This window comes from Temnothorax americanus, unplaced genomic scaffold (assembly GCF_048541705.1).
Source record: "Temnothorax americanus isolate GAGA-0224 unplaced genomic scaffold, ASM4854170v1 Scaffold10, whole genome shotgun sequence".
Classification (NCBI taxonomy): Eukaryota; Metazoa; Arthropoda; class Insecta; order Hymenoptera; family Formicidae; genus Temnothorax; species Temnothorax americanus.
In genome coordinates, this window is record NW_027509231.1 from 3,784,382 (window position 1) to 3,808,438 (window position 24,057).

General features: G+C 35.6%; 2 protein-coding genes across 5 annotated transcripts in view; one reads left to right on the top strand and one right to left on the bottom strand.

Annotated features, from left to right (window-relative positions):
- Positions 1–24,057, top strand: part of LOC143900686 (uncharacterized) — a 211,514-nt gene that overhangs the window by 15,218 nt on the left and 172,239 nt on the right. The gene's annotated exons all lie outside the window — the stretch shown is intronic.
- Positions 6,656–24,057, bottom strand: part of LOC143900657 (uncharacterized) — a 180,714-nt gene continuing 163,312 nt past the window's right edge. For all 4 annotated transcript variants that reach the window (XM_077412284.1, XM_077412263.1, XM_077412271.1 and 1 more), the window contains exons 4-6: positions 22,864–22,986; positions 20,706–20,894; positions 6,656–9,803 (exon numbers count right to left, since the gene is read on the bottom strand). In XM_077412284.1, the coding sequence (XP_077268410.1) occupies positions 8,560–9,803; positions 20,706–20,894; positions 22,864–22,986 (1,556 nt within the window). In that variant the 3' untranslated portion in view covers positions 6,656–8,559. The remainder of the gene's footprint in view (positions 9,804–20,705; positions 20,895–22,863; positions 22,987–24,057) is intronic.

A 24,057-nucleotide genomic window follows, 5' to 3' on the forward strand; every position in this document is an offset into this window, starting at 1 on the left:
TTGAAAATAGTACTACAATCGGAGCTATTTTGAGCGCAATAGCAAGCACGCAAATATTATTACCTTTTATGTCATAAAGAAGAATTATTAATTCGTTTCTAAGAGCACAACATAACAGTTAGAGAACGAGATTAAAAATTCTCAAGTGTAATTTTCGAAACTTGCGTCCGTTGATGATATATGCAATCTATTTCTTTGTCGACAGCGATACGCATTGCGCTTTTCCGCATGCGATTACGCGGCAATTTTTCTGCGCGCTCTTTCAGCCGTCATTTATCTCGACGAACGGAACACGGTTTGCTTTATGGGCGAGTCGGAATCCGGGTCAAGCGGATTTCGCGAGTTTCGGTCGAGGAAATGCGGTTAACGTTCCTGACGATTTTTCGGCCTGTATATGTGTGTGTGTGATGTGCATGCGTGCGTGTGACGTGGTGTCGCGAGAGCGTGAAATCTACGCGCGGAACGTGACAGGGATAAGGCGACCGGCGATCTTTGGTAGGCTTCCCTTGGCAAAGTTGCACATATTTACGTTAACTATGCAAAAGTTTGGGCGATTTCAAGCGCCCGTACATCACAGCGTGGTTCTGACGTCTCGGCGCGATTATGCCGGAGCGAAAGCCGAGGACGTGAACGGCGTAAAGTCCGTCCCTCTCGCTATACAACATTTGCCACAATTGCAACTCGCGACGATATTTCGCTCCGACAACTCGTTGCGTATATAACTTTTTAAGCTGTAAGTTACATATATTTCAGGATTTTTTTAATATTCTCTTTTAAAACCATATTTATTGATATATCGAGAAAGTTTCTCTTTTTTAAATGACAAATGACAAACTATGTTTCAAATAATTTTCGAAAATTTTGAAATCGTTTTCATTAAATTAGAAACACACGTGTGTTTGTCCAGCAAAATTAATCAAATTAATTGTATTGGAAATGTACATATGTGTGTCACAGAGAAATGCAATGGATAAATATTTCCAAAAGCGTTAAAATGTTTCGGGCGTTGCCGTTGAATGGCGAAGAGGTGAGCAGCTTTGCGACATTCCTGCGCTTTTACTGGCTTTACACGATTTTTCAGTGCAAATAAGCGTTGCAGCGTTAAATATGCTCGGGACGTGAGGGATAAACCCGTGCACGACTTTAGAAACTCTCAAGGCAACTGCGTATTAGCTTCATAAAAGTTCCGACTTTCGTGCTTTTGTATGTATTACGTGCAAACGGCAAGCACCGTGTTGTTAATTTAAACAGAATCGTTGAATATATTTTAACCGAGTATTATTATTCTTTATGACATACCTATCGCATAGTTATTCAGAATCGCTTTTTCATAGCGCTGATGTAAAAAAAAAAAAAACAACAGCTTTTTGTTCATTTAAATCAGTTGCTCTTAACATACCTTGTTGAAAAACGATCAGTTGCACAATCAAACGATTAATTGCTCTATATCATATTACAAATCCGATATCACACAATTTAGCTCATGTGACAAAATATACGGCAATAGCGTTATGTTACATTATGCAGAAGGATATGGCATAGCATGCGTTTCTCATATTTTTGTGAAAACGTTGCACCGCTTATGATATATTACTCTATTATACGTTTTCGCTGCATAGCTGGAATTTTAAACGACTGTTAATGACGATCAATACGGCGCGATATAAAGAGGGGGATTTATTACACTACACCGTATTTAAAGCGATGAGTTTTTTTATTTCCGTATAACTTTACGTTATGTATAACTTTATGTTAATATATAATGTGAATAAAACGGAATAACAAGGAAGAATGTCATACAGCTGTCATATTATCGCATCGAAAGCGATACCCTCGGTTATTTCACATAAACAGTGTCGATTTATAGTCAAAATTGATACTTTGTTTGCCAAATAACTGCGCGCGAGTATGCGTTTTCACGTAATCTCTCTTAATTCAAAATGTTCCTCATATATGGGGAATGGTGTGCATTCCGCGACGAAATTCCCATCTCGCCCATAAAGGGAGAGAGCCCATTTTTTGATCTCCTCGACGACGTCGGCGTTTTCCGCAAATTCGCTGTTCGCGAACGTCATTTTTCAGAGCATCGAAAAAAGAGGGCCAACATAGCCTTAAAGAATGCCATCCGGCCAAAAATTTACGGTCGACGCCAAAACTGTAGAAGAGCCATGATAATGGCTCCGAGAGAAGCGGGAAAAGATTTTTATCGTCAGCAGATTTATGTTCTTGTTGCTCAAACATTATTCCACGATATCGTATTTTTAAAGAAATATTTACGATGATTAAAAGTGGATATATATACGATAAATTTAAAAGTTTATACACACGATTATTCTTGATAAGATTAAAATTGGTTGAATGGATTGTTCTCCTATCGACGCAATATGTCGAATAGACAGTACAATCTAATTTCTACAAGATATTAACAGAGAAACGATTTTTACATGAGATAATTTTAAATAATTATTCTCAATATAGATTATTATTATTACATCAGCGAACTGTGTGGTTGCATTAGCGATATTATTCATTAAAATTTAATGAACGGCGATTTTAGTTTTCCGAATAGCATTCTATTCTCTAAAGCAAAACCATCCCAGAGCAACCATTTCCGCATATACAGAAGGCAATCACGTGATGCGAGTTATGTGGCATTCAGAATACAACAGTGCCAAAAGTGAGCTCTCCAAGCTGACGGACGAGTGCAGTTTGGAATATGCATGAGGCTGTAGTCGGTGGATGATCACGCTTTCCGGGATCTGATCTCCTTGCAATCTCCATATGCGTCATAAAGGGTTTTTAGCAAAATCGCCAACAAAACTGTGCGATGACATCTAGTAATAACGGCCAAGCAGCGGATTATTTCGCAAAATTGGCGAGAATATATGTTACGTTTATTTCGGAATGACCGGTATTGATTTCCCGGCAATTGAGGTCGCGTAAAAGCAATGTTACTTAAAGATTTCGTTACATGGACTTCGTATTTGAAAATAGGATATCCTGATAATAGAAATTGAAAGAAATTGAAAAAGAGGGATAGTATTTATTTTAACTTTACAATTGTGACACTTTTTTTTTTAGTACTTTTAGTACTTTTTTTAGTATCTGTAGATGTACTAAGATATGTGAAGAAATATCACATTTGAAGGGGGAAAAAATCTAATTAATAGCTATCTATTTTAAACTAACGAATGACAATAAGAAAAGAAAGAAAAGAGAAGAAGAGTGTCCAGTTTATCGTATAATTATTATTAGTTGATCGTGTTTGATTTATTGTATAATTATTATTCATTGATCGCGCATATACATTGTTACGTACGTTCGCAATAATTGATTATCTAAAAGCGATTATCTTGCACAACATTTATTTATGCCTTGACATTGTCGATTTGATATACATAGTATATTGTTTAATATTGCAATTTTTACGATTTATAAAATTATTAGAATGCTCATAATCAATATAAATTATTGAGGTGATCTCAGGCGATTTTGAAACTCCTGCATGAGTATTATATTAAATCACGCCTTTGTAGTGCGTTTTCGATGTATATCCAATTCCATTGCACTGAGATTAATACAGAACCAAATTTCATGTTGAATTTCATATAAAACATTGAATATTCCATATGCTTGAGCAGCATTATAAATTTTTCGATGGCAATTTTGCAATTATCCTGAATATTTCCTGGTTATCGAAAAATCATTACTCGTTTTTTGACAAAGAGATGTGGAATAAAACGATTTTAACAATGTTAAATGCGGATAGTATGTACACTGAGAGAAATTTCTCTTAGAATTTATCATGAAAATCACGATAGTTGTGGGACAACGTGTATTACGAAGAATTTTATGCGAGCTATTCTGATTAATATCTACCATAATAAAAAAATATTAATATCTATTATAATGAAATATAAAATTTTTCAAAAATTACCAATGTACTTGGTAATTTTTGTTACGTTATTACGTTTGTAAAATGTCTTTTGTACATATCAAAAATTCCTCTTGTTACCTATAATATTTGATTGGTTGCCAAGTTGTAATTCTCTCCGTGTATTTTTTGCAGTTTGGATTTGCACAAATTTATCATACAATATCAAAATAGTCTACGCTGATCGCGCGAATCAGCAATTATTTATAATGGAACACGTGCAAGCATAGTCGATAAGGCTATTAGCCTTAATAATTTCCAAGAGGAAATTATTTCGAACTTCTCGAAATGCTGTCAGACATAACATCGTGACTGTCGTAAATCTTACGAAAGAAATTTGTTTGCTTACGAAAACAACCCCGGGGGTAAAAGTATATAAGCAGCCGAAGCGGAGGAGAGCCAAGGTAATGCCGTAGCTAATGCGAATTCCACGCGGTAAAGTTTTATTAAATTATATTCCACTCGGCGAATTCAAATTATCTCGGATACTGTGCCTGCGAGGGCATGCGTATATATCTATCACCTACACCGAGAGAGAGACATGTTTGTGTGTGCGCGTATGCCGGGGTAAATCATGGAAAGTGGACTACACAGGATTTTCCTCCCACATTTTTATTTTTGCGTGCAACGTCGAGTATCGCTGGACGTACAGTACGGTATCGTAATATATCTCCATATATAAAAGTGGACCGAGAAAAAAATATATAAATTTGTTACAAGTATAAAGCTATTAACTCCGGACACAAAAAGCTTTTCAAAAACAAACCTTTTCTCGAAAAATTATATACAAATTATGTTTTTATCTTAAATATGTTATACACAACGCCATTTAGACATCGTTTAAAAGTATCTCTTAAATCTCCATATTTCTTATTAATTGGAAAATTGTAATGTAAAACTTGGTGAGAAGTATGATTGAGTCAAGATAATGTCTTTTATATGTTTGGTATCTTCGTTGCATATCTCCGCGTATAACAGAATATACAGAATCTGCTCGTAGCATGATTCAGTCTTTATAAATATTATACATGCATTTTCGGCGAAATTTCCCTTTTTTCCTTCTTCCTTCCATTTTCTTTCTTTCTATTGAGTTTTTCTTTTATTTTCCCAAAGACTTATCGCGTTCTATCGCCAAGATTGGCATTCTTGCGCCACGCGAGAGACCGGCGCAAACCAGCCCTTTCCATCAACCCTTCCCTCGACGGTCCGTTGCGATGGCAAGAATGCGGGATTGCGGCCAGTAAGGATGTGCATTTCCGCTTAAGTTTAAATTGTGTATTCGAGTAAACGCTTCGCCCAACTATTCCAACAACTTTTAATACGATCGCCGCGCCGCGGCGCCGCTGCTCGCTCGCGAAGTATATGAAAATCAGTCGGCTTTTCTGCTCGTAGAAAAAAATAGCGACGAGGCAATACAATTTCCCGTTTGATCTCAACATTTTTGGGAACATGCGCGCTTTGTGCATTCAATAAGGATAGAAATTGAATTCGCGAACGACAAAGAGGTACATTCAGTGCTAGTCTATAACATTATTAAAGAGAGCTTATATAAACGCGCGCTCTTTGTTTCCAGAAAAACTTGGTTATTTCTGAAGAGTTTACTAATTGTTTAAAACAATTAATATGTAACAATCTGTATATAGATATATTCTCAAAATGACATGCTGATTTATGACCGCGATTTGTCGCCTGTTACCAGTCACGCCGATCTTGCATTCGGAAGAAACTAGTCCGAAGTCGATTTAAGAGTCTTAATTGGGCGGACGCGGGACGACAATCTCGCAAATTAGTGTCGAGTGCAACCTGTTGCTGAGACGGAATAAGATTTGTCGTTCGGTTTTAAGCCATGACGATTGAGCTTACTCGGAAGAGAGAGAGAGAGAGAGAGAGAGAGAGAGAGAGAGAGAGAGAGAGAGAGAGAGAGAGAGAGAGAGAGAGAGAGAGAGAGAGAGAGAGAGAGAGAGAGAGAGAGAGAGAGAGAGAGAGAGAGAGAGAGAGAGAGAGAGAGAGAGAGATCACTCACTGTCTCGCGCTTTTTACTCCAATCATTCTTGCCGTCACGTAGCCGGTAACGAGGGTCTCGTTAGTTACTAACGAATTGTTTGGATACAATCGCCCGAAATCCCCAGGAACGTGCTCCCCGCATTCATTAGCATTCGAATCAGGCCGCTTGGATTCCAAATGCTTTGATACTGCGGACTAAGTTGATTGGATAGCATTATATGTGCGGCTCTCTGAAAACGAGGATAGCGGGTGGTTGTGCAAGGCGGCCTAGATAGAGAGAAAGAGAGAGAGAGAGAGAGAGAGAGAGAGAGAGAGAGAGAGAGAGAGAGAGAGAGAGAGAGAGAGAGAGATTGCAGTAATATTAACCTACAGCGAATAGTTTTCATTGAAAATTAAAAGCAACCCAAGGTTGTCCAAACTGTTATGGTTAAAGTCGTAAAAATGCATTAGCATCAGTGCGAAAATTAAAAAGTAAAAGTTCCCAATGCAGAGATATAACTATGAACCCGATAGAATTTATGATATTTCGTATCTAATCAATAATATAAAACGTAGATAATCTTATACTCCGTGAAGAATATAAAAGCACAAATGCACGAATAACATACAATAAAATAATTATTATTATAGCAATTTTTTAAATAAGATTTAAGATAAAGTAAATTAATAACCAAAAAAGGGTATAATGACATAATATATTACTGATAATACATTAAATCAAATTTGCCAGATTTTATTTGGCTCCTATTTTTAAATACAACGTGTATTTTGGATGTATGCATGTACATTTATGTGCTTACTATAACAAATATATTTTCTTATAACATATGGCTTTATAACGAGCATATATATGTTCAGATGAATAATCTTAAAACGAAATTTGTACTTACAAAGAACACCTGTCGCACACAGTCAAGCAAAATATAGATTATTAAAATCGCAAGAGAGAACATCCAATCAAATTTTTATTCATTAATATCGAGTATCTTATTTGATATTTATTGAAAATAGAATATCTAAAGTTACTTGCCAGACATTTAAATAAATTAGATTGATTTGCATTTGTTTAAATTTCATTTATTTTATTTTTAAATATTAATGATATTAAATATTAATTATGGCATTATCATAATATGACTATTATAAATATTAAATAAATATTTCATATTATAAATGTAAATAATACACGGGTAAAAAAACTAACAAAATAATGATTTATATATTATTATCGCAAAACTTAACAAAAATAAAATTTCAATATAACAAAAATATTTCTGCGAGCCACATTTATGCGATATTTTTTGGAAATGTCTTTCACATATACAAAAAGGTAATAAGTCTTATTCTCCCGAGATCAATTCTCGAGAATCTAACAGGATCAGTTCATAAGGTTTCCGGGCTTTCAGTATAGCAAGAGCTATATCATTTCTTTGATAGTAGATATATAGTCTCTCGACGACGAAGACATAAATAGAAAGATAAAATCACAAACGGTTCGCACAGAAAAATTTCCTCTCATTACTATCAATTGACTCACATTTGATTTCTAAACCAGTTACGTCACATATATTCAGATATATATATGTTAGATACATATATTTAAAATATAAGAAGCAGTCGTATATTTGTTCATTATTGGAGAATACTTATGGAATAATTAGGAAAATCCAACGCTAGATTCGCAACCCTATATAGCGATATTGAAGCTTGACAGTATTGTCACCGCGTCAATGTCTCAGAAGAGAAACAATTGAAACAGGCGGATAACTTGATAGATAGATAAACAGAAGATAGATGGACTGATTAGATGGACAGATACGATTAAATATTTTTTATTTGAATGCTATACATTGTAGCATTGAATCGATAAGAAATTGTAGCACGTCGCGATCCTGTTTGCCCCACTACTCTGGTTTTGCAAGATATCGATTAACAGGTCCAGGCAGTTATCTGACCTTGACATGCTAACAGATCTTCTCGCGCGGCATTAAATTCGTGAGCTCGTAACGTGTTTCGAAGCTGAAACGCCTCACGAGATTCCGTTCAATATTAATCGTTGATTTTGTTCAACTAATGCAATCGATCCGATTAATAAAAATCTATCGATTAATATTCAAGTTTGTTACTTCTATCACTGTTTCTTTCAGAGTTATCGCGTTCTCCTTCTTTTCTATCATATTTCAAATATGTCGAAATACAGTTCCATTTTCATTTCATTCACATTTTGCACTTACGGTACAGTAATATTATCATAAACGATAATACACACAGTAACTAGTTTCTATTCATATCCTCAACTAAATAAATTTTTAGATAAGATCTTACAAAGATCTTACCTATTTGTAGTAAATTATATCACACTATCTTTAAGAAAAAACTACTTATGGATTACATAACACCGTCTTAAAGTTTTAAGCAAATACTATGCGTCAATTTACGCAATGTATATACATATATGTTTTTCCCTCATACTGATATATATGTATCTTTGAATATATTCTATTCGGAGTATTCTATATATTCACTACGGTTGAATAACTTGCAATACATTTCTCGAAAAAAAAAAATACTTTGCACCATCGAGATCATCTCGACACGCGAGGTGGCGTTAACACAGAGGATCACTGATAAAGATTCTGCTGGTAAAAATCCTCGACCGCGAACATTCCATCCGCGTACGGGCTATGCGCTCTCGTCTTCACCAGATGAAAACCTCGATATTTTCTATTGACATCCTCGCCCATCAGTACCGCGGGGAATCGAGGCGGGCAGAGACCCAGGAGATAAGCTACGAAACCAGAACAGGGCCAGCCCCAGAAACCGACTTTCGAGTTGATCGACTCGGAGAAGTACTCCGCCGCTCTGTGATGGTTGCATCCGAAGGGATTTCCCTGCTCCCAGCAACCAGGCTGATTGACTCCGCCGTTCATGTAAAAGTCGATATGACCGCTCGGTTCGATTTTACCCTGAATGAAGGCATTTGTGTGTAACACGTCGACGAATTCGGCGTCGCTAGCGTCGAGCTTCTCGTCCTTGCTGACGGTAACGAAGAGCGGCATCGCCGGATCGAGACCGGTGATCCTCGGTAGCTTGTACGGTCGTAGCGCGTTGGCTGCGAAAGCCGGTACGTGGGCGCCCAGACTGAAGCCAATCACGTGGATGTCCTCGGCACCGTAGTCCCTCAGACGGTCGACCAGCTGTGCCAGACAATCGCCCACGTGAGGCACATTGTGGACGGCCACGGGATAACACGGTGCTCCCGCCAAACGACGCCAGTCGACTGCTATTAGATTGTAGCTGCCCCTCTTCGAATATTCTTTTCTAATATCCACCAAGTAACTCAGCTGCATGTCCGAATTGTAACCGTGCACGATGATCTTCGTGGATATCGCTGCCACGAAATTTGTATCGTCGAGATTTGAGCCGGTGTCGTTTACAAGTAATTGCTGTCCCTCATCTGGATTGTGCTTGGTGTAGAGAAAGAACGTCACTTCTTCATCGGGGCAGGTCTGATTGGTGTTCACCAGGCAGGGCCCCACGAAGAAATCTCTACCGATCTGATTGTCTACGATGTTGCTCACGACGAACGTCTGGGTGTTCGCGGCCGCGGCAAACTCGCAGACTAACAGAAGTATCGTGAAAATCCTCCAGGTTGGTGGACAACCAGCCTGGTTGGTGGCCGTCATCTTAGAACCGTCGGAAGCTCCACCTTGACCGTGATATCGCGCGAAGGAGCGACTGCGAATGATTCCGGGCGACCGTCCGGCGAGAACTGATCGCTGCAACGACTGGTCGATCGTCGCGGGCGAAACTCCGCGATTGACGAACGGCACGTACTGGACGAGCCTCGACGAGCTTGGAATCCCTAAAGAGCACCGCCACACGCGGCGACGTTTTAACAGGAGTGTTTTGTTATCAGTCGCGGTGATCGATGCGCGCGCACGGGGTGAGTCGCGAAAAGTAAACGCCGCGATTTTCAGCAATGTGATTAAAAAATTGAAAGTCTTTTTGAAGAATTAGTATATGCCGGAGAACAGTATGAAATTCAGGTTTTTCCAATAAAACATAAAAATTCCAAGATGAGAGTCTCTCTTGAATTTTTATCTCGATAAGAATGGCTTTTCGGTTCAAACAAAAGTCCGTTATTCACATTATTGACAAACACTTCGCGCACGTTTATCTTTTTTGTTTGTACAATATAGTACTCGAATGATAAACTGATAAGCTGAAATAGCACGCGTTAAGATATGCCAACTTTCCGATGAAATATCAAAAGAAGTGATTTTTTTATGCCAATATACATATTTTAATATTTATATAATAGTGATATATTACGAGAAAGGATTAATCACAACGGATACACCGATCAATTTAGAAAATTGAATCTTTATTTCTGAAAAATTATGTTCTTTTCACCACTCACCTCTCTGCGCGCAAAACGATGCAACTTCACGTAGGTCGAACCGATGAACTATAGAGCATACTGCATGATATTTTGCTGTGTACTTGCACATTGCAAGCGTCCAGCAGTGCGCGGGACGCACTTTGCGGAATACGCACTGATGCGAGAAACCCATTTCGTTGAATCAACTAAATCCTTGTTTGGATATGGGCAAACAAATTCTTTAGTTAATATAACAAAAATTTGGTTCGCATAACAAAAAATTTAGTTACGTTAAAAAATTTTTGTTATGTTAACAACATTTTTTGTTATGTGAACCAAATTTTTGTTTATTAACTAAAGAATTTGTTTGCTCATATCCAAACAAGGATTGAGTTAATTCAACGAAATGGGTTCTCAGTGTGTCTGATTGTGTCTGATTGTATCGCTCGATTGATACCATTAGTACGATAAAATGTTAGCGGCGATATAATCGGTGGAATGATTGGGCGAAGGCGACAGACGAGCAAGCGATTCGAGGAATGATTGCGATAATGGCGACGGATCGATATATATAGATGAGGCTTGGGTGCACGATTGGCGGGTTAGAATTGATACGTCGATGAATGCAGGAGATGATGCAACGACGTGTGAGCTGTAATAGCACTCGCCTCTTGTAGGACAAATTGGGTATTTCCGAGATGCTCATCACGTGTTTCTTTAACCGCCGCTAATCGGAATTGTGCGCGTCGATATCGGCACATCACATAGCAAAATTTATTTATAAAGAAATTTTTCTCACTGCAATGTAGCAGATAAATGATTTTTTCTAACTTGTATATTAGTAGAGGAAGAATTCAAGAGAAAAAAAAAAGAATAAAAATGACGGTAATTTTATGGTTTAACGATTGAATAATCAACTTTACTATATCTTCAATTGCTATAGAACTTTAATATTTTCATTTCAAAATCAACGTTTCTGGGCTATTCATGCATATTGATTTTCAAGCAATTAATCTGATTTTTGGAAAAAATGACTTGAAAGTAAAAAATATGTAAGCGTTGTAGAATTTTTGTGACGATTGGAGGAAACATATTTTTATTATCATGATAATGTTCTAACGATGAAAGAAAGTTCGGAACTTTTATTGCGCGGACGCGGAATTCGAGCAATTAGAAGTTGATTTACAGTACGGACACGATAACATGTGCCCTGCATCGCGTGACTAACACCAATGACATCGAAAACTGCTTTGAATAATGCGTTAACTTCCTGTTACAGCTCGAGTCTCGTTTGCAATAATTATCGCGATTGTACTACCAAATATCATCGAAGCTTGAAATAAGTGCCGTTTCCTTACCTGGAATAAAGTATCATCGATCGTTCCGACACGAGCTCTCCGTGTAAGTTCCGCGCGTTTCGGAAGAGCTCGTGAAAGTGTTCGTCCGTTACTTCCGTTTCGATAAAGCGCGAGAAGGTGAAATTTCGTTCGAGTTGGCACGTAGCCTACAAACATATCGATAAACTTTCGCGACCGGCGAGGATGTGAATGTTAATCGTGACCAAAAACACTTTTACATTCGTTGCCATTTATTACGATTGTCTAAAAGCTGTCCCAATTATACGTGCCTATAAATGCCTAAATTATCAGTTACTGATCGTCATCTAAGACCACTCCACGTCACGGCCGCATCAGCTACTATGGAAATAATTATATGCAAATTATGAATTATGTTATATTGCTGTAAAAATTAAGAGAAAAAAAACCGACCCAAGAGAGGAAAGTGAAAAATATATGGCAAATCTCACCCAAAATTAGAACTAAAATGTTAGAACGAGAGATAAATTTATCGCTTACAGTATAGTGAAATAGACTTTCACAAATGATTTGGACTTTGCTTAAATATAAAATCTTTTCGGCTGTATTTTCGAGCCCAGCCAAGACCGGAACGAACTTGTTTGCATAAGCTACAAACTAAAAGAGAAAAGGAAAGAGAAGGACGAATGCTCTCATTCGTATTTCACCTACATAATTCCCCATACGCCCGACCAGCCCGGCCACTCGTAAAAATTCTCCAAATATAGACTGGTAATCTCATTTCATACTGGAAAGCGTGCATCTGTATACAGACGAAAGTATGCATTTTAACATGCCTCGGAAATATGAATATCTAGCTAATAAGACCTATTTCATATTCGAGCTTATCACACGGTCGAAAAAATTATAACTTGATTTAGCAAATATTTCGTTCTCTCATAATTAGCATTATTATAAAAGACTAAATTGGGGATAATAAATTTTAAATGTCAAACAAATTTTTATATATTGAAATAATTAATAATTATACAGATTGTTACGTTATTACAATTTATAATTTTATATGAGAGCAATTAATAATTAAAAACATCGTATATTGCGTCATGATTGCATCATGGAATAGAAATATCTATATATAAATACATAATAATAATAATAATAATCAATGCAATGTAAAAATTTAATAAAACAATTTAATAAAACAATAAACAATTTGCTCGAAATAAGAGTTTCAATATTGTCAGCAATATTAATTTTTGCACAACGGTTCATTTCAATTTTTATCGTGCATTGCTTAATTACGGTTAAAATTGCAATTACCGTAGATCCCCGTTAATCGTGTTATATACTGAATTTCCAAAGAAAATCGATATCGAGTACAGGCTACCTCAATTTGTGGTGCGCGGCCCATCAGGCAATCATACTGCAATCTCCATTTTAAAAGTGGAATCCGTGTTACATGGACGAACGATGAAATCAATAGCATAAGCGGAAATACCTAAATTAGCTTATATTTGATCCATCCCCCCCCCCCAAAGTACACATACTCGAAATAGACGTTATATTGCATATAGCTGCATTAATTGCCATGGACGTGGCTTTATCAGTGAATGAATTAATTTCACTATTAGTTTGTGAATAAATACAAATGTCATTTTGTATATATACATACGAATTATTATATTTCGACGTTCATTAATCTGCAGTTAAAAACTTAATGACTCTTCGTGATACTCCGATCGCTCATTTTCCTCTTCGCGTTTTATCATTCTGAATTTTAAGTATCATTTATTAATTATCACGTAATCGCATTGCGTTTTGTTCCCCGTTTCAGTGTATTCAATTACGAACTCTGTTGCAACTATATTTATTATTGAAGCGTACATAAACGCAGAACAGCGAATGAGACGAAGCGTATTTTTCTATTTTCCTAGTCGGTCGGAAACACCATCGACGGAGTTGTCGAGTCTTTTTTGGACCAAAGCCAAAGCCCCAATGATGTATCTTTTGCCTCCATTTATTCTACATTCTCCTCCGGTATTCCCGAGATAGTAAAATATCAAGAATGCACATGCAAAACTTTTAGTTAAGATATGAAATATCGACATTTATTTTGTAAAAGACAGACACGATATATCGATACATCTGTAAAGATATATTCTCTTCTTTTGCTATTACATTTTCTTCAATTTCCATCAGAATACAATATAATTTCTTCTTCGAAAGAAGTTATTATTTCACAATATAGCAAGTTATTATTTTATACTCTCTTGACGATACCTTACCATATTCTTGGTGCAAATGTGAAATAATTTTATTGTTGATATAAGTTTTTAAGAAGAATTATTCCGAGCATAACAATTATTACATAAAGAAACTTGTGTTTTTTCTAAAGAAAATTTGCTATTGCGAAATATTAAATCAAATTATTTAAATGTTGAGTATTTCTCGATTTATACATTCTTCGAAAATTTTATTTAAACGTGTACACGTTTCTACATGAAACACGTACGTATATAGAGATTTTACGATAAATATTTGGCGAAAGCTCACACTTTACAATAGTACAGTTGAAGGGGTAAAAACCACTGTGGTGTAAGTCAAATTTTTAAAAATATTTCCTCGGGTGCATAGATGCAATTTACACACGAGAAAATATTCTAAAAAATTTGACTTACACCACTGTGGTTTTTACCCCTCCAGTTGAACATTTATTTCGATTTATAATACAAAACTCGCTGTATTTATTTATTATGCTTTGATTATATGCTTATTCTCGTTGAACTCATTGTCAGATGTGTCGTTCTCAGTCATATATTTACAATTCGTGTCGTGTCTAGACTGATTCTAATAATGTACAATCATATATTATAGGTATATACATTCTGAATACCTTCGCTCTTCGAGATGCGTCAGCGAAGATGTTGCGAGTTTTAATCGGATCGTGATAGGTACATGAATTTTGTTTCAATCGAATTCACGTCTATATTCAAAATTAATTTTCATTTAGCTACGATCTACGAAATTATTTGACCTTTTTCCACGGACGGGTTTTGGCTGAAGCATGATTGGCACTGGCTTGAATAAATATCGGTCGAACGAAATTTGACAAAACGGCAGTATATGAGATTGCATGCCATACATCGATGTACGAATATCTGCATGGGCGGTGGTGCAAACGCGCATGATGCTGTACAAACTGACGCAACCGCAAAATGCGTATTTTGCGAGCGTATTGATCAAAAATGTGTAAAAATGTACCGTGAAAAGAACATTTTTTATCGTACGGACTTATATTCAGTCACGAAGTGTAAGTAATTACTACACCTACTAAATATTAGGTGAAAATTGACAACAAAAAGCAAAAATAATAGAAGAATATTTCATTTATTTTAATTAGATATAATCAATATGAAAAAAATTAAACATAATTAAATATTTCTCTCTATATTATGCATTTTACAATTTTGATCTCAATGAAAAATGAAATTGGTATACAGACTGAGATGTGAAAGAGAATTTCAATTGATAATATACCTAAAAAAAATAAGAAAATGCAGCGTGCCATGGAAAGAGAAAGCTCGGTCGAAGATTGAAAGATGTCTTAATTTCTATATCCGAATGATTCAGGTGTAGCTAAAAGTGAAAGAGGCCCGAAGCACTGAAATTAGAGAACATTTACAATACGGTACTTTCCTAATGTGATGGCAACATTGAAATACATAACTGCGTAAATTGCAATCTTCATTAAACTTATCATGCACCGTACGCGCAGCTTGTTGCGGTTTTAGTGTTCACCATATTCGAAACATGCTATTGCGAAAAGTTTCCGTTACATGCGTCACTAATAAATCTCGAAATATAAGCGACGGTCGTGTTATCAAGCCGACGCGCTCCATTAAATCGGGGCGACGACGTAGCAATGGTCTTCGCTCACACAACTTCGCCCTCATCTCTGCGGAGATAGCACACTATTTTTAGAATTTCGATATAATTGATTATAGAGTTTTGGTTCCACCTTAAAGAATTTCCGGATTTTTGATACGTTTTAAAAAAGTTCTGACGATTAAATATACAAAATGTATAATGATTCGAAAATATTGGTTGCCATCTTCACGTTTTTGGTATAAAAATTAATAACATTTTATAAATAAATCAGAATTGGAGTCATATACTTTTCAATAGAACTCTTAAAAGCTACAATTTTCTTATACGTGACTTAAACTGTAGATTTTCCGTACTGGCAGTGAATATCGAAACGCAGCCTCAGTAAAAACGCTAGACTCTGAAAACAATGTTTAACCGAAGATATTAAAAAATTTTTACCCGTAAAAAATTTCTAAATTTGAAAAATTATAAAGTAAAATCTTTTATTTTTATTAAGATTTTGATATGAATCAAATTATTGACTCGCAAAAAAGCAGATAAAATACTGATAATCGAACAACGGTCTAGGGAGATATAATATTTATAACAGAACTAATGATTAGGTCATCCTGCTTAAACGTAAATTCAAATATATTTAGCTATTTGTTTCTAATTAGATCCTAATTAGGTCCTAATTAGGTTCTAAATAGTTCTCTTTATTGTATTTCAAACTCGTCTTGATTTAACACTATATTGCATTAATGTCAAATAATGATGGTTTTCCATAAATATAAATTCTCTCTCTCTCTCTCTCTCTCTCTCTCTCTCTCTCTCTCTCTCTCTCATAAACACGATTGGCCAAGAATTTTTGTAGATGGGAATGCAATCCAGTATAGCGAATCTGTGGTATGTTTGGGTCTCATGATCTCTAGTACTCTCTCATGGGAAAAGCAAGTCACCAGAACGACCTCTAGGGTAAATGCACCGTTGTACCAGCTGAAATTGTGCAAGCACCTGCTTCCGCTTGCTCTTCGGGTACGGTTAATAACCGCCCTGATTTTGCCTCACTTTGACTACTGCTGCGCTGTCCTCACTGATATAACGGGTGAGCAAAACTTGCGGCTGCAGAGAGCATTTAATGCTTGCGTACGTTTTATATTTCAAGCTGGCTGAGACGAACATATCACTCCATACTTTGAAAGGCTTCATTGGCTGAAGATAAGCTCAAGGCGGAATTATTTTATTGGCAACTTAACTTTCTCCATCTTGCACTCTAGGAGATTCCCTGTGTCCTATATAATAAATTTGAATATAGATGCAACATGACTCAGCGTGATACTCGAGCTCTGGGTGACGTTCTCACTTTGACTCTGTGTCGTACGGAGTTTTATAGACGGTCGTTTAGCTATAGAGCGGCTAAACTTTGGAACGGTCTTCCGCCTGATCTGCGTAATTCAGAGTCGTTAATTATTTTTAAACACAAATTATATAATTACTTATTAAGCAATGACTCTAGTCTTTAAATCCTTAATGCTTGCGGACGCGCGTGTAATAGCACGCACACACATGTAATTTAGTTTTTAGTCATGTATTTTATTGTATGTTATGGCTTTTGCGCTTAAGAGGATTTATCCTGGAGCGCATAATAAATATAGCGATCTATCTATCTATCTATCTTTCTCTCTCTTTCTCTCTCTTTCTATTTATAATATACTGAAAAAAAAAACAGATCACTATCTATTTATACTAGCTAGATTTAGATCAAGCAAATGCGGACAAATGCAAATGAATAATTTGCTTCAGTGAATGTGAATGGCGCCGCCATAATACCACTTAATGAAGCAAGTTGTTCATTCGCGTTTGTTCGCGCTCGTTTGCTCGATGGTCTCGACCCTGCTTCTGCCGAAAACGTATCACTTAGCGCATTGGATCGTGTTGCCTGATGTGTGCAAAACTGCGCGCACGGAGACAGACGTTGTTCCATTAATCAGCCGAAAGCGCGCGTTTCTCCGGGAATTAATTATCCGTCGCGCTCGTCTGCCATTAGTTTGGGATAATCGAATTTCCAGTGCGCGCGGCATCGCGCGCGACGCACCCAGAGAGGCAGAGATAGAATCCCAACTCTCGTATATTAAACTATAATTTAAACGCGAGTGCGAGTTCCACTCTCGTTCTCGTTCCCGCCCCTTCCCCTCCCCTCCTTCCTTTTTCTATCTCCCCAACCTCTTTCTCGATTTTCGCAGTTAGTAATGGCAATAAACAAACGGGACGCGCACAAGCCGCGAGGCACGCGCTATTTGCTATCGATTATCGGGGGACCAAAAAACAACAGCGATACATCGATTGAAATTGCGGCAAACATCGCGATAGCGTCGCGCTAGAAATGCTAGCCGATTGAAATCGCAGAAAGCCAAACGATATTATAAAACGAGCGCGAGTGAACCGAACGGTGGTATGGCGATCGATCGTTTAATGAAAACACCAACGTGCGTTTTGTTCGGGTTTTTCCTCCCGTTTTTTTTTTTTTTTCATCTGCATCCGCTCTCTAATTTCGTTGCACCGTCGGCGTCGCAGCCGCCGATATGCAATACCAGTTATTACGCGTAAATAAATAACGCCCGTTGTAAGCGGCGGAATATCGCAATGGCCTATCGATCATCTCGCTGCTTAATTATAGCAGCGAGTGGGATTCAATCGCGTCGATGGTTTCTGATTAATTCAGCGCCGACCGCAGATATTTAGGTCGGCTTTGTTCTGTATTGAAAAGTCGTGAGTTCGCGTAACGATGTCACGAATTCGCGTCGTGAGATGTTTGTTACCATTACGTGTTTTATTTATTAAAGACAGAGGCGTTGCACGTATGAAGATAAAGAAGAAACAGCCTTTACTAAGAGAGTAGCCTGACACAGTATAGAAAAAAATCTAAGACGTCAAACACGGCTAGAAAGATAAGATATCAATGAAATAACAAATGGTACGATTTGCATGATTAATTTCTCGATTAATTTATATTGCGAAAGCATATATCGTTTAAATATAAATCGCACACAGAAATAAATAAATTTGATTATATTTTATGTAACATACAGAATGTTTCTCTCTATTTGCATAATCTTGCGAGTTCTTTAGTACTTATAGTATTAATAAAATTCCACGTAGGAAGAAAAATTGGAACACATTGTAGTAAAAGTAAAAGATTTCCAAATAGCTTTAAATAATCATTGAAATCATATTTTAACAAATGTTTCTTTTTACATCTGGTTCGTTTGTAATAGTTTACTTTATGATGCAATTTGAAAACTTGCTCGTGATAACAAGGGTACACAGTTTATTTAAACAAGTTTGCAAGACCATAAATCGTATAAATGATGAAGTCGAGAAACAATTTGAATAACCGCGAATGTGTTATTTAACCTCCCGTCCGCAAATAAATTTGATGGTTAACCACGAATATATGATTGACGGATGTAGATCGCCAAATGCATCTGTCAAATCTGATTAAATTAATTAATTAGTATCGTTGCCATGGAACGAGATGACGTGCGGAAGTGCGAGGTAAACCGCTACGCAATCAAATGAAAAGTAAACACTGCATATGGGGGTGTTCGAATGAGATCAGCATAATCGAGTATCAGCACGCGACGTGAAATGACGGCGTGCATGATAATGTAACATTTCGTAAATGTAATTATATTGTAATAATTCCGAATCCGGAACAATCCTTCATTATCATATGTAATCCATTGTTAATCTACAAACGTGCTGATAGATAAACATATATTACGTATTAATTAACGCAAAATGCACCCAAGAATTTAGATACACATCACTTTGTATGATCATAGTTAATATGCAACAACAAAACCAATGGAATATGATATGGAAATGTTTTTTTTTGCAAATTAGAAGGCATTTATTAGAAATAAATATATTATTACTATATTTATAAAACAAAATCAAGAGACACGGTAGTGTTTCGCGCCAAGTACGCGCGGAGCGAGACCGCACCGTGACTCTTTTACGCGAACGTATTCTCTTCGTGAGAATCTTATAAAATAAATAATTCTTGATTGAAACATAAAATTAGTATAATGCTCTAAATTACGTGTTAACTATAATGCTCTAATTCCACTCAGTTATTAATAAACTCCCGTTGAAATCTTCATTTTATTTTTTTTTAATGAAAACTCGATATCGATACCTGATGTGTGATAAAGTATAGGTTTATAATATCATATAAAATGTTTGTTTAAAAGTTAAATATCCAACAGATACGTTATAATTTATATCGAAATGATCAATGGAACAACGGAATGCACTGACGTCTATGACCTCTTTTCTATATAATGATATGAGACATAATGGTGCTCTGATGTGTGTGCACGTGTGATAGCATAAATAAATGAATATTTTATGCCATAATCGCGAACGCGTGCGTCCTTTGATCATTGGCTCGACCCGTGCAGGGCGCAACTTTGTAGCAAATCAGCTAAATGCGCTTACTAACATATTCAGAGAAAAATTAATTAATTTTCATAACTATTAATGTAGTCCTTGCTGGTGGAAACAGAATTTCCATAAATACATATTTAATTTAAAAAATATATATAATGGAGATTTATATAAAACTATTTTGAAAATAATTTACAGGATGTCTTGTGGATGTTCAAATTTAGTTTTGTTGCTCTAACTTTTCATTTTTTTTATTATATAAATATAACTTTGTTTTGAAAAGAAGTTGCTTTAAGTGTATAAGTACATATTTAAAATATACTTATCTATATAGTTTAACTCATTTTCTTAATTCTCGAAATTGACCGTCTCATCTAAATAACGATCATATTTCCCAGAAATTAATAGATGCAATCTCTGCATTAAAATATTTGGGAAAAAAATTTAATGCTTTTACAATTGATAACAGCAATTAACATATTGATCATTCAACTTATAAAAATTATTTTTATTATATACGTTCCCGTGCGATCGTATATATTAAAGTTGCTTAGAGTAACGGCGTTACGCAACCGTTGCGAGAGCGAAAAAGTTTTTCCCCGTGTTTTGAAGTAATAGTACGCGAAGTAAAACCACAAAGAAGACGAGCTGACTAACATGGTTGCATCGACTACGAGCGGTTGCAACGACAGCGACAACGACGCGAATCGATCGTGTACGTGTATAAGGGAGGTTTTTTGTGACTCACATGGGAAGCTGACTGGGGGATGAGACTGAGCATTGTGCGCGTTATGGGGGTGCCTCGGGGTTGGAACACGCTGCCTGCAAAAGCAGAGAACCGCCGCCGTTACCAGGCCGCCCATGCTGAGTATCAGAAAAACAACGGCGATGGCGAACCAAGTAGTCTGCATGCCTAGGATCGTCGATGCCTCGGAATCTGAAGTTACAATGAAAATACATTAAATCAAAAAAGTTTAATTTCAAAAAACAGAGATATGCTTCAAGTTCGATCGAAGTGTAATAAAAATGGTGCACGTATACATATAAGAGGGAAAATGTGACAATAATTCTGTAAAATTAATTAACCTTATTAATTTATAAATTAAAGCCATTATAAAAAATACGAAAAAAGATGTTATCTAAACGCGTGAGAAAAATATTACATAATAAAAGTTACACAACGTAATATAACTATCTTTTATAACTTTAATCAACTGTATAAAACGAGATATCTGCACAGGTTCGATTTTCATCAACTTTTATTAGAAAAGAGATTCTTTTCTTAGTAAACAACGCATCACAAAAGATAATAAAAAGAAAATTGAAAAAGACAGAGTGAACTTCTTGTTAAAAGCGCAAATACTTGATAATTAAACGCGTTTCATCAAAGATCTGACACGCGTGCACTTCCGTCGAATCAGGAAATCGATATAGCAATATGTACTTCATGTTTTACCGTTATAAGCCACGATAAATAACGCGAGTAATAAAAAATTTTATGACCGGCATTAATTTTTGAATGAATCGATGATCGTTACGATAGTAGTAGTAAACGATATGGTTGCTCGCAGTGTTATACGATGCATAAAATAACAGAGAAAGCTACATACACGTAAATAATAAATTTCGCGAACTTTTTCAGAATTGTTAAAGAATTATGACCCAGTAGTTGCACACACACACACGCACACACACACACACACTTTGCATCCTTTAATAACTCGCATTTAAAAGTTATTTGAAATCTATAATAGGTACATATTTTTAAACATTGGTTTACGTAATATTGCTCGTTGTTATAAGCCGCGGGAAATGATGGAAATTAATTGTTTGCTAATTGAAGTCGGAAATTGTGACAGGAATATGGCGAATTAACAAAATATCTGTAGAATATGCTAAATTCCTGCGAGCGCAAGCATTATGCGACAAGTTTGTAATTTACTCCGCCGCTATTGCGAGTTACTCTTGGATATGTAATGAATACATGGCAATTAACCTCTTCAGATGTCGACGCATGCGTACTTCCAACCATTAGCATAAATGTTATGTAAATTTGGTTCGCGCGCATTTACAACCGTTTCTCACCTACAAAATTGTAACACAATTTTCACACACATACAAAAATCAGGGAAATCAATTTTACCGTTATACAGCGCTCGGTAAATTATCGGTATACCGTATATAACCGTAATTATCCGCGGGGTGAAAAAAAATAGAAACTCTGAGTTTATCAATGCGAAAGAAATTAAATCTTGCTTTCCATATATAAATTACGCGAAATTTAATAAATAAAATTATTACCGACACATAATATATACACGTGCTCACCATACTTTATGAAACCTTTATATTTCTGTAAATGAGATTTATGAATTGTACAAATTTATCTCATTTTAACCATTTCATTCCCGAATTAAAGTTATTTACGACTAACTTTTGCTGGTAAAATATTTTTGAAATTTACATTTTTTCATTACCTTTTTGAAACCAACGTATGAGTAATCATACTAAATCATGCGAGATTATATCTTTACGATCTAAATCGCTTTGCTCATTAAATATAGCGTGTCTTAAAAGATACGTATACATAGTTCCTTGATATACCTTGATAGCGAACATATTGATTTCATGTTAACTAGCATATTATTACCGTCTATAATGTTAATTACTAGCATTCAAAATAATAATATATACAATACGGCGTCATCAACGATAAACTGTTCTAATTAGGATAGACAGATTATAAATCTATTATTTTCTAATTATTATTTTTCTAATATTTTTATTCTAATATATCAGCTAACATTAATTTCCAAGACCTGAGTTTAAACTTCTACGTTTGAAATTTTTAATAGCAAAAGATCAAGTCTCGAAAGAATAATAAACATGTAGTAATTAGAACTCACTGGCACAAAGGGTGGAAGTGGCCTCATCAGATCCATCGCCACAGTGATTCACGCCGTCACAAAGGAGATCCGTCTCGATGCAGAATTCATTCTGAGTGCATCGAAAATCTTTGCAGGTGTGCTCTGAAAAATAACAGAATATTTGTTAATGCGCAGAGAAAGTATTTCCATGACTTAATTTTTTTTTAAATAAATACTTTTGTTACGTTTCTCGTAAATTTACTTTATCATATTTTGTTTGAAAAGATGTTATTATTTCCTGTTTTTATATCCTGTTTTCTTTTATCTTTTTATGTCTATCTAATATATATACGAGACGTGTAAGTTTAATTACCGTGGTACATTAAAGGCTATCTACAAGTCATGATATATACTTTCTTTATCCATTGTATACGCGCGAATGACCTCGTCGAAGGGTTGTGCACCTCTTGAGCTCGAAACGAACCCTCTCTTACAGGCGACGAAGCTTCAATGACAGGCTATTTTGAGAATACACAAGACCGCATATAGTCTTCCACGTAATTTTTCACGAGGCAGACATATTCGTGGCGTTATACACGTGATTATTCTTTGAAAATATCAAATTTTCTTTACAATAGTAAGTTTTAAAGAAGGGAGATAACTTTATGACTAAAATATATATAGATACACAATAATACATTTATAATGGTATAATTTAATTATTTATGAAAGAAATTAATTTCTGTCACAATAAAAATTTTAAGAATAAATAATAAATTAAAAATTAATTAATAATTAATTAAAAAGTATATTTCGGAATTATATAAAATATATGTAAATAAAGCGATATATAATAGCCCACGCACTTGTGAGAAGAAGTCCATCAGAATCTAACGTATATACAATGTAAACACTAACAATTTAAGTAATTACTATGCATTCCGATATTCACTCTGTCAGTACATTTTTCAAAAAGATATCTAATGTCTTGAAACTTAAAATATATTTTTCTCGAAAGTACTCTGGATGGACATTATGATCGTTTTTCCCCTTTCATTTACAATGTTAGAGATCAAATTAACAACAAAATTTTATAAATTTTAACAAAAATTTATTTCTGATTTTATTCCCAAAATGCACGTTTTATTTTGTTCTAAATCTATCTATATTTTACTCAAGAGAAAAAATACATTACTTAAAATATTTTAGGGAGAATATATAAATTGCACTTGA